Here is a 12,907-nt window from a genome sequence, read left to right as displayed (position 1 = left end):
ATTGGAACAAAAAAATACCTCCTAGCAAAAAGTACTGTAATAATAAGCATGGGCAATATTTATTAATGGTGACAAATTAGTAGACCAGATTACAATAAACACCAATAATTTGCACAGCTTCAGAGCTGTGTTCTATGATTAATTAATTACAAAGGGAAAGATGGTTAAATTTATAATATATGAGAATGGAAAACAAAATAAAAATTATAAAAGCAGAACACTCATATCAAAATCAAGAAGAACGTATTTTATTGATGGAAAATAACATGAATAAAACATTGCACAGTATAAAACATTGGTCAAAGCTATTCACTACAGCTTTATTTGTAATAGTCAAAAAAGTTAAGACGGGTATGATTTACCTTACATTGATAAAGTAACAAACATTGATGTGGACTGCCTGGTAGTTAGTTCTCTTGAAACTATCATTTTTCCTGAAAGCACAAAGCATCTCTAATAACTTTCTTTGTGTGTGTGTGTGTGCGTGCCTTAGCACTGTTTTCTTACTCAAGGAAAAATTTTATTTCTCAGACTTTCATGAACTTGTTTAAAACTATGCTAGGAAGGATAAGACATCCTACTTTTGAAATAGTATAGTTCCTCCACTGTGAGATCTTATATGTCAAGTGAGGTATTCCCGTTCATTATATTCATAAAACTTGTCTCAAATATGAATTCTACTATGTAAATCGAGGTAAGAGGAACTCCTAAATGTTTTGCCACACTCATTACATATATAGGGTGTTTCTTCTTCATTGTGAGTCTCTATATGTGCAGTGAAGGTTGAGAGTTGCCTAAAGACTTTTCCACATTCCTTACATTCATAGGGGGTCTCTCCTTTATGTGTCCTTACATGAGTAGTGAGGGTTGAGAGCTGTCTGAAGGTTTTCCCACATTCCTTACATTCATAAGGTCTCTCTCCACTGTGAATCCTTAAATGTGTAGTGAGGGCTGAAGAAGTTATAAAGGCTTTCCCACATTCATTACATTCGTATGGCCTCTCTCCACTGTGAGTCCTTAAATGTGTGGTGAGGGCTGAAGAACAAACAAAGGCTTTCCCACATTCCTGACATCTATAGGGCCTCTCTCCACTGTGTGTTCTGATATGTTTAGTGAGGGAGGGGGCATAACGAAAGGCTTTGCCACACTCGTTACACTCGTAGGGCCGCTCTCCATTGTGAGTCCTTAAATGTATAGCTAGGGCTGAAGACCAATGAAAGGTTTTCCCACACTCATTACATTCATAGGGCCGCTCTTCACTGTGAGTTCTTACATGCTTAGCAAGTGATGGAGCATGATTAAAGGCCTTCCCACATTCTTTACATACGTAAGGCCTCTCTCCATTGTGAATCCTTATATGTAAAGCGAGGGTTGCGGACTGCCTGAAGACTTTCCTACATTCGGTACATTCATAAGGCTTCACTCCATTGTGGGTCCTTGTGTGTCTAGCGAGGGTTGAGGGCTGACTAAAAGCTTTCCCACATTCCTTACATTCATATGGTCTCTCTCCGCTGTGAATCCTAAAATGTGTGGTGAGGGATGAAGAACAACTAAAGGCTTTCCCACATTCGTTACACTCATAGGGCCTCTCACCACTGTGACTTCTTATATGTGTAGTGAGGGTTGAAGAACAACTAAAAGCTTTCCCACACTGATTACATTCATAAGGCCTTTCGCCAGTGTGAATTCTTATATGCGTACTGAGGGCAGAGAGCTGCTTAAAGGCTTTTCCACATTCCTTACATTCATAAGGTCTCTCTTCACTATGAGCTCTTATATGTTTAATGACAGCTGAGGAATCACTAAAGGTTTCCCTACACGTCTTATAATCGTAAGGTCTGTCTCTAATGTGAGTTCTTATATGTTCAGTGAGGGAAGAGGCCACACTAAAGGCTTTTCCACACTCTTTACATTCGTAAGGCCTATCATTGTGAAATGTTCTATGTAAAATGAAGGATGCAGGGCAGCTATAGGTTTCACAACATTCCTTACGTTCATAACGGCATCTCACATGTGTCCAAAAGGAGGAAAAACTACAAAAACGTTTCCCACACTCATTGCATTTATAGGGTTTCTCCCCAGTCACCGTTGCCACAGAATCCTTCAATGTTGAAATACAAATGAACTCCTCCTCAAATCCCTTCAATTTATGGGATATCTCTCCATTAAACGTTTTCATAGGAGTGTTTAGGTGGGAAGGACAACTGCAGGCTTCTCCACATTCCTTACACTGACAGGTACTGAATCCAGTCTGAGATGTCACATGTTGCTCTTGTAGGGGGTGATCCAAAGCTTTCTCATACCCAATGCATTGAAAAGGATTGACTTCTGAAGGATTTCTTTGTAGTATAGCATGGTCTGGAATCAAGCTGAAGGTTGTCCCACACTGATTGCCCTCATTGCATTCATAGCAGTTTGCTGCTATATGAATTCTTTTGAAAACTGGCAACACGCTGTTGGAAATAAATCCATTCACATTTCATCATAAGCACATATATATCACATGGTTTTTGCAACCTGCTTATTTCAGTGGTTTATACATTTAGCATAAAATACTACTGTTAGTGGCTTTCTAAAATAAGTGTCTTTCTGATGATAATTATGTCTAATGGAATTTTTTTCAAATACTTGCTATCTGACACATCTGTGAACATGCTCCTAAGACACACTTTCCCAGCTACATGTATTGGTGTTACTGGTCTGCATTTAGTGGTCTTTACTCTTAGTACCTCCACGTATTATGAAGTGAAATCCTCCCCACCTGGTGTTTTGGCATCTTCATGATTGTTGCAGGCATGGGGTAAGTGATTCCAACTGAGACTCTTCTTTTTTTCCTGACCCTTTGTCAAGTTTTCTCTCTCTCTTTACACACACACACACACACACACACACACACACACACACACACATAGTCATGACACTAGGAATTTCTCATGAGGCACTGTTTCCTCTGGCCTGAATGACACTTACCTCAAATAGCTCATCTGGTTTTCAAGCTGATCTTCATTGTCATGTGATTCACAGACTTCTTCTAACATGGAAGACCAGGTGCTATTTTTCATGAACTGCACCATTATATGTTCTATGGATAAATTTTCTCCATCATTACGATTTTCAGAGACTGACCCAATAATTCAAGTTGAAATTCACAACATGAAACAAAAATGGAAAAGAATTATAAAGGAGAAAAGGATGCTGTGAAAAAAGACATAAATTGTTTTGAAAATGGTGGTGGCAGCAACTGTACAATTATGCTTGATGTAATAGAATTATGGATTGTTATAATATTTGTAAGAGCTCAAAATAAAATGATTTTAAAAAATAAAAAAATGAATAAAAGGGAAAAAAAGACATGCATCACATTTTTCAAGTTCAGTATATTGGTAATGGTTTAAAAACAATTGCGCATGCAATGATCTCAGAAAGACTGAGAGGGCTAGTGACACACACAGGTGTGCTCAGGAGCGCTAAGTCTATGGCACTGGCTACATTCCTGATGTCACATTAAAAAGGGGAAAGGTCTCCGTTACAATTGTGACAGGATTGCTGAAATCAGAAAAATAAGCACAGCCACCTGTGAAACTGTATCCTCAACCTAAGAGAGAGTTTTCCTTGATGACTGATTACAATGTAATTAATTCCCTGAATCCTGGGCTGCTCCTTTTAAAAAGTTCTAGCTTTCCTGGTACACACCAACACAATAACCCTAAAAAGAGTTTCATCTCCACTACACTTGCAATTCTAGAAAAACAAATGGCTACAGGTGATACGATGCTTATGCAGAAATGTACATCATGAGAGAAGGCAGTGCAAAGCAACATTACCCTGACACTGAATCAATACTCTGATTTCCAGGGTGACTGAAAATGGACTAGTATGAGTGTATCTGCAGGAAAATATTCATGTCTAACTTGGAATAAACGCAGCAAAACTCTAAGTCCCCACACCACAAATCTGCCTCTGAAAGGGACTCCTGAAGACAAACTAGACACTTAGTAAATAGTCTCAGAGTTTTTAATCACAACAGAAATGAAAACTCACTTTTACTACTTGAGTTTTATGTATATAAGGCAGTAATACTAATTGAGCCCTACAGAGCAAGAAGCCATCTGTTTTACTCAATAATTTATTCTCATTTTTAAATCCAGTTAAGCAAAGTTGAGTAGTAAATACTTTTGTTCACTAAAGGAATAACAATAATGAAAAGGTGCAATTCTTACCTATTGAGGCAAAATTTCTGAACGTGTCCATCATCACATCTCTGTAGAGTTTCCTCTGAGAAAGACCCAGCATTGCCCACTCATCCTGGCTAAAGACCACAGCCACATCTTCAACAACCATGGGTTCCTAAAATATCCACACATGCTGGATCAGCAAGGTGCCATGTATACAAGAATGATGCTAAGATCTATCTGACAACAGAAACTATATTCCTCATTCCTCTCTGAATCTGGCATGCATGTTTGACAGCTTCTGCGGTACTGCTGAAACAGTGAATTGTCTTCAGCAAAATTATACTTGAAGGGGACATTAATGACATTGTTCAATAATGTATGTATTCTGATGGGCGTCTTTCTTTAGAATGAGCACAAATGTAAATTCCTTCCAGATGGTTGGCCAGGTAGCTGTTTTCCAAATATCTTGGCAAAGACCAGAGGTTGGCAAACTACTACTGACAAGTCATATGGGGCTCCTATGGTATGTACATGTGGCTCTAAAGTAAAGTTGAAAGTGAAAATAAAACTACTATTCAGATAATAATGATTTCATTTATTGGTAAAAATCTATCTATGGCTCTTGAATAATTTTTAAATTGTTATGAGTGGCAGAATTGGCTCTTCTGTCTCAAAAGTTGGCCAACCCCTGATATAAACTAATAAGTGCTGCATTTGTTTGTGGAAACACTTCAATTGGTAATCTATCAATTCTTGGAGCTTTGCTTCCCTCAGTGTTTTCAATGCAGGTTGGACTGAATGCTTTCAATACCAACAGTTCTTGATTATATGCTACTTCTTGAAATCGCTGAACATTGACCAAGTCTGTTCATCAGTGACTGTATTCTTCCCATTTTTTGATACTGTATCATTCAATATTTTGCACATAGAATCCTTCAACAATACAAATTAAAAATGGCCTTTTCCTTCACTTTCCCCAACTTGAGACATGTTGTGTTGTACACCTTCGTTTTCTAATTGTGGTATTTGTACATTTCGTTGTAATATTTACTTAATCTTTTTGAGTTGCCCTTTGAAACTTCCTGTCCAGCTCTTTTATTTCATCATCTCTTCCATTTGTTTTAGCTACGCTAAGTGCAAGAGCAAGTTTGAGTCTTTACAGATATTTCCTTTGATTTTTTCTTTTATTCATGTCTTTTTAATGATCTTTTACCTTTTTCATGTATGATGTTCTTGATGTCATCCCACGGCTCATCAGGTCTTCTTTCAATAGTGTTCAAAGCATGGAATTGGCTCTTGGAGATTCAGAATTCAAGTGAGACATACTCAAGGTTGTACTTTGGCTTTTGTGGGCTTGTTTTAATTTTCACGAGTTTCAACAACTTATAGGTGGGCAATTGATAGCATGTTCCCGAAACTGCTGCTCCTGGGCTTGTTCTGGCGGATGACATTGAGTTAGCTTCTCCATCATCTCTTTGCACAGAAGTAGGTAGTTTGGTTACGGTGTATTATATCTTGTAAGGTATGTGTATAGTAGCTGCTTATGTTGGCTTAAAAATTGTATTTGTAATAAAGAAGTCACTGTTCTTGCCAAATTTGATCATGTAATCTCTAGTTTCATTTCTATCACCAAGGACATAGTTACAAGTTTTGTTTCCAAAATCTTGTATTCCAATTATCAATGCATCTGATTGCAATGTTTGATCAAGCTCACACTGGAGAAGTTGGGAAAATTCTGTTCTTAGTCTGGAGGCTCTACTGAAATGTGTAAACCATGGATAACCCTCCTGGTATTTGCCATGCCCATGGTTTATGTTCCAGCATCACAACAAAAGGAAAGGCACCGCAATATGACAAACTGACAGGTGAGTGGTGAAGACGGTTTCTGGCACAATTTAAAACACAAAAGTAATTCTCATATAACAATTATACAATGTCCTCTGAGAACCCTTTCATTTTCATTTTACTTTTCTTCACTTACCAAGGTTTTTAAACTTATACTATTAATAATCAGGTCTTAGAAATTCACATTTATATTTAGTAGAATAAGGTGGTAAAATCTAATTAATGGCCACAATCTAAATTTTCATTCATGGCAGCACAGTTGAAAAACAGAACCCCAAAATTAATGTCAATTGTGTGTAGCATTTTGGAATTGTATACAAGAATTTATTTTAAGCACTGCATGTGCTGCTATGAGAAGACCACCCAAAAAACATGTTCATTAAAAAGCATAAAATACCTTATGTAACGAAAGAAGATAAGTAAAATAGTTTCCAGAATAAATATAAAAATATTCATTCATTTACTGTTAGGGCATGACTCAAAATTTGACGAAACAGCTGCAAACATCTATTAGTAATTGGAACTTGTAAGAGAATTACTTGATTTCCTATAAACATAGACAAGATGCTTCTGAATATAATAAAGTTGTTTATTTAACAAAGCTGAACGAAGAAAGTTGAGTTAGATGAACAATCATTCTTAAAATATACTTTCAAGTTAATACTGAGTTTCGAATTTTGGGTGTAACACATATTGGAAAAATAGAATTTCAGTACAACTCACTGTAGAGTTAATTTAGATTTATGGTGACCCTATGTAAGACAGAGTAGAACTGCCCCTCAGGTGGCCAAGGCTGTGACACACTGAAGGAGTAGGAAACCTCCTCTTTCTTCTGCAGAGCAGCTGGTGACTTTGAACTGCTAGCCTCGCTTTAGCAGCCCAAGCTTAATGCACCATGCCACCTAATTTCAGCAAACAATATTGTACGACAGGGTACCCCCCAAAAAACGAAATGTTTTTTTCAAAGCTATATATTTAAATATTTTTTAGAAAACAACCCTATCACCCTCAAGGTACTCTACATGATACTAATACATTTGTCAGATCTTAGATTCCACTCTTGAAAACAGTGTTCAAACTCATGTGTTTGGATGACTGACAGCACCTTCCTTGTTTGTTTCTTCACCACTTCTACATCATCAAACCACTCTCCTTTCATGTCCCTCTTCAATTGTGGAAACAAAAAGAAGTCACACAGAGCGAGGTCAGGCAAGTAAGGTGCATGGAGCAAGAGAGTCATGCTTTTTTTTTCTTCCCCCAAAACTGGCACATTGAGATGGCTGCATAAGCAGGTGCATTGTCGTGGTGGCAAAACCAGTCCCCTGTCTGCCACAAATCAGGCTTTTTTGTACACTATTATGCATCTTTTCAGAACCTCTAAGTAGAAAGCTTGATTAACAGTCTGAACTGGTGGAATGAACTCCAAATGCACTATCCCTCTACATAAAAAAAACCCCCAAACAAACAAACCCAAATGAGCATCATCTTGATCTGTGATTTCACTTGATGAGCTTTTTTTGAGCGAGATGACGACGGCATCTTCCATGGGCTTGACTGATGTTTGCTTTCATGGTGGTAAGTATAGTAGTATGTCTCATCACCATAACAACCTTGGAAAAAGTCTGGGTTGCTTTGGAGCTGTTGTTTCAAAGCACAACGTTTCCACTCGATGCTCTTTTGGCTGGTCAGTCAGAACCAGAGGCACAAATTTCACAGTGACTCTTTTCATTTCCAAATCATCTCTTAAAATTTGCTGAACTGAGCTCCAAGATAGTCCAGATAACTTCCCCATCTCTTCAATGGTTCATTGTTGGTCTTCAACCATGAATTTTGTCAACATTTTCGTCTTTTTGGGAAGTTGATGGACATTTAGAATGAGGTATGTCATCAATTGACATTGCACCTTTTTAGAAATGAGAAAACCACTTGTGCACTTGAGTTTTCCCTATAATGCTGGCCTTGTAAGCTGTGTTGAACATCACAACAGTGTCTGTGGGGTTTTGTTCCCAAGCAGGAAACAAAAAAGTTCACAGCTGCACGCTGTCCTCTTAAATTGGCCATTACAAAAGTTGAAGTTCGCGTGAAATTGCTTTTATGAAAAAATTCATTGTGATCAGAGAGAACCTTCCCAGATGACACCATTGGACGCACTAACAGAGCGAGTTGCTGGCTGCTTGCTTAGCGGGGAAAATGCATACTACAAAAGCTCTGCCCAGCAGAGCTTTTTTTCCGTTGGGGGGATGCCCCCTCATATTCTCCTCTGCTTGTCAGTTTGTTGTACTGTGGTGGCTTACGTGTTGCGGTGATGCTGGAAGCTATGTCACTGGTATTTCAAATACCAGCAGGGTCACCCAAAGTGAACAGAACAGAGCTTCCAGACTATGAACAAGAAGGAATAGGCTGTCCACTTCAGAAGAATGAGCCACTGAAACCCTCATGGACAGCAGACCAACACTGTGAAAAACAGTGCTAAAAGATGGCCTCTCAGGTCGGAAGGCACTCAGATGTGGTGCGGAAGGAACTGCCTTCTCAAGGTCGAGTCTACTACAATGACTTGGAGCCAAGCCTTTGGGACCTTCACTTCCTTTTGGAGCAGGACAAAATATGAGAACAGCTGCAAATGCTTATTAATAACCAGAACTTGGAATGTACGAAGAAGCTAAAAATGTTAAAATCATCAGAAATGAAATGGAACGCATAAAGATCAGTATTATAGGCATTACTGAGTTGAAATGGACTTACATTGGCCATTCTGGATCAAAACATCTTACGGTTTAATATGCAAAGTATGAAAAATTCAAGAACAGCTTCTCATTCATTGTCAAAAATGACATCTTAAAATACATGGTGCTGTCTGTGGTAGGGTATCTATTTGTGTACAAGGAAAGTCAAGTTTATGCACCAACCACTAAATCTAATGATGCAGATATTGAAAATTTTAACCAACTTCTTCAGTCAGAAAATTATCGAGCATGCAATCCAGATGCAGTGATAATTATTGGAGAACGGAATGCAAAAGTTGAGAAACAAAGGAGGAGCAATCATTGAAAAAGATGGCCTTGGTGACAGAAACAAAGCTGGGAATCATATGATAGAATTTTGCAAGACCAACATTGTCTTCACTGCAAATACTTTTCTCCAACAAGATAAAAGGCAAGTATACACATGGACTTTTCAGACAGAATGCACAGAAATCAAATGGACCACGTTTGTAGGAAGGGGTCATGGAGACGCTCTATAGCAGCAGCTAAAAGAAGGCCAGGGCCCATGTGTGGAGCAGACCATTAATTGCTGACATGTAGGTTCAGGTTGAGCGGAAGAAAATGAAAATATGTGGAGGAGAGCCAGAACACTTCCTCGTGTCTGTCTCACCTGAATGTCAAGAACCCCTTAAGAAGAGCTCTGATTTCTGAACACTAGTGTACGAGACCCGATGCCCTGAGGGAGGACCTCAAGAACAGCACATGTGAACAAAGAAAAAGGTCCTTAAACAGATGGAAAGATCAAAGTGGTATTCTGAAGCTGCTCTTAATTACAGAGTAACTACAGCAATCTGAAGAAATGACAAAGTCAAACAGTGGAATAGAAAATGTCCAAGGGCAGCTGAATGAGCCAAAGTAAAATATTACAATGAAATGTGCAAAGACCTCCAGTTAGAAACCCAAAAGAAAGAACACACTCAGTGCGTCTTAAACTGAGAAAACTCAGGAAAAATTGCAATATTGAAAAAGTCTATTGGCAAAATATTGGACAATGTAGGAAGCCTTAAAAAGAAAAAGATGGAAATAATACGGCCTCCCAAAAAGAACTAGTTTGACATTCCAACATTTAGGAGGCATCATATGAGCAGGAGCCAATGGTATTCAAGGAAGAAGTCCAGGCTGCCATGAAACATTAGCCAAAACAAGCCTCTAGAAATTGATGGGGCTGCTGAAGCAATGGAAGCATTCGCTGGTCTATGATAGGAAATTTGGAAGACAGCTACATTGCCAACTAACTGGAAGAGATGCATATCTGTATCCAGTCCAAAGATAGCTGATCTAACAGAATAAGTAAATTAAAGAACCATATCATTAATATCACATGCAAGTAAACTTTTGCTTTAACTCATCTAATAACAGTTGCAGCAGTACATTGACCAAGGGCTGCCAGAGGTTCAAAAAGATAAGAAACAAGGGACATCATTATTGACATCAGATGGATCTTGGCTGAAAGCAGAGAACACCAGAAAGATGTTTATTTGTGTTTTATTGACTATGCAAAGGCATTCAACTGTGTAAATTATAACACACTCTGGACAGTCTTGCGAAGAATGGGAATTTCAGAACACTTAATTGAAGAATGCAGCATCAAGATTGGAGGAAAGCTTATTAGCAACCTGCAACATGCAGATGCCAAAACCTTGCTTACTGACAGTGAGGGCTTGAAGCACAAGCTGACGAAGATCAAGGATTGCAGTCTTTAGTACAGATTACAACTCAGTGTGAAGAAGATCAAATCCTTACCACTGCACCAATAGGAAACACCCTAATAAATGGAGAAAAAAATTGAAGTTGTCAAGGAAAATATCAATTTGGGTCAGGTGCACCGTGGTCCTCAAAGTAACATCCTTGTTTTGCAACATTTTAAAAAGGTCTTCTGTGCCTGACCCAAACCATGCTATTCATTTACCTCACATGGATGTGAAAGTTGGACACTGATTAAGGAAGTATCAGTGCATTTAAACTGTGGTGCTGGTAACGAATATCAAAAGGACCATGGACCGCTAAAGGACAAACTGATCTGTCTTGGAAGAAGTAGGACCCTAATGCTCCCTAGAGACTAGGCTGGCAAGTCTTCATCTTACGCACTTTGGACATGTTGTCAGGAGAGACCAGTCTCCGGAGAAGGGCGCACGTTTGGTAAACAGAGGGAGACCTTAGACAGGGGGATGGACACAGTGGCTGCATCGAAGAGCTCAGACGGAACAATGGTGAGGGCGGTGCCGGTGTTTCCTTCTGCTATACAGAGGGTCGCTGTGCACCACCGAACATATTGCACGTTTGCGTATTCTATGTGCCAAGGGAAATATTAAGTGTTCTTAGTAGAAAATACCATGTACAACATGAAAATCATTTAAACGTTTGCCATTTTAGACCTGCTATTACACCATCTGATACACTTGTAGCGTCCTCAAAAGCTTATGTTTGACCACTTTCTGAAGAGAGTAACCAGGCGGATAAGAGTCTATACACCACTGAATCTGTCAGAAGACTGTTTCTAACATGGCTACACTATTTCACAGGTAAGGGACCCAGCCGAGCTTCGTGGAGAACAGAGTAAGCTGCAGGGATGAAATACCAAGTGTAAGCATTAAGTCAGAGGGCAAACCCTGGTTTGGGGAGTCATGATATCCTCACCACAGAAAGTCTGGAAGTAAAAGAACTGCCCTGGGGGAGGGGAATGGGTCTCACAATCAAGCTGTGAAACAGGCAGCAGGGTCTTACCAGGGCTCCCGGCCTTGGTCTCCAGCCCTGCAGCACACAGATGGTGCCCCAGCAATTCATACCGCACCTCACCCACTTACGTTAGAATAGCCCAGCTCTCCTCTGCGGAACTCACCATTTCCTCACTCCAGTTTCCGGGGGTCTCAAGGAATGTCGTCTCTACGTCCAAGAAGCCACTTCAGGAAGAGGGATGGGGGTGGGAGCAGAGCTCCGGAAGTTTGGAAACAAATAAACAGTCCACACGCCAGTCAGAGCTGTGGAAATCCTTCCTTGTGACTCACGGACGTGGGAGACGGCTGCCCCAGGCCCCCAGCGGCCTGGACTGGACTACTTCTCCTGCACCGACCTGGAGACCTGGAAGGGAGGGAGGATGGGAGGAAGCAGTGCTGAGGAAGCAGCTTCCTCCCAGACTCAGGGCAACACCCACCCCAAGGGCATCTCAACCCGAGGCAGAAGAGGCTCCAGCCTCCCAGCTCACACCTGCACGCTGGGCAGCTCCCCAGCCACCTTTCTCTGCTGTCTTCACCACGGATGGAGACCCTCCCACAGTATGGGAAGCCACCAGGCCTGAGCCCACGGGAAAGCTTGAACCCAATTTCTTCTTTTGGGGGGTCAGACGACCCTTTCATAGGGGTCACCCAATTCGTAACACTAGCAAAATTAGTTATGAAGTAGCAATGAAAATAATGTTATGGTTGGGGGGTCACCACCACATGAGGAACTGTATGAAAGGGTGGCGGCGTGAGGAAGGTTGAGAACCACTGTTCTAAGGAGTAACAGTGCAATTTTGATGGACCAACTTCTTCCCACTGCTTTTGCAATGAACACTTCTTTCCCTAGTGTTTCTCTTCCATCCCCCCCCCCTTTTATTCTCCAATCACGACACCACTAGTCGAAAGATTTCCACCCAACCTTACTATTTCTTTCCACTCCAGTTTGTCCTCCAGGCTGACCCTTATTCTTTAACCTCTCAGTCTCTGTGGAAATTCATATTCTCTCTCTCCCCTCCCCACTGTCTTTACACAAATGTGTCTCTTTCAGCACAAGCCCTCTTTTTATTATATAATGTAACAGCACTCCTGAAATTTTACTGGCACACTTATGTCTAGGCTTATTATTTGCATCATGAGGACTGTGTTCATTAAGAATAATCTCCAACCCACCCCAGAATTCATGAATGAACGTATGCATCATAACAAGATCCCTGGGATACCCACCTTGATACTGAAGTATGAGAAACATTGCCTTATCTGTAACCTGTCACTGAAGGAATGAGCAGCATTCTGTCCACAGAGACCCATTCAACCATCGACACCCGCACTGTATCACTGCACCACTTTCACGATCCCGAACCAATAGCCACTGTAGGCCTCCTCACAGCCTGCCTTCACTGGCTCGTAA

At 40.3% G+C, this 12,907-nt stretch overlaps 1 protein-coding gene across 1 annotated transcript; it reads right to left on the bottom strand.

Moving 5' to 3' along the window:
* Positions 1-226: 226 nt before the first annotated feature.
* Positions 227-11,854, bottom strand: LOC123522784 (zinc finger protein 883-like). The gene is made up of 4 exons (XM_045300108.1): positions 11,622-11,854; positions 4,221-4,347; positions 2,971-3,121; positions 227-2,453 (listed from the first exon to the last, which is right to left on the bottom strand). Exons 1-4 carry the CDS (start codon positions 11,622-11,624, stop codon positions 665-667), a joined length of 2,070 nt encoding a protein of 689 aa, XP_045156043.1. The 5' UTR covers positions 11,625-11,854; the 3' UTR covers positions 227-664.
* Between the last annotated feature and the right edge of the window lie 1,053 nt (positions 11,855-12,907).

This window comes from Echinops telfairi, unplaced genomic scaffold (genome assembly GCF_000313985.2).
Source record: "Echinops telfairi isolate 266 unplaced genomic scaffold, ASM31398v2 ScPeMD7_7459;HRSCAF=8497, whole genome shotgun sequence".
Lineage (NCBI taxonomy): Eukaryota > Metazoa > Chordata > Mammalia > Afrosoricida > Tenrecidae > Echinops > Echinops telfairi.
Note: the sequence above shows the minus strand (reverse complement) of the source record. Positions and strands in the feature narration are given on the sequence as shown.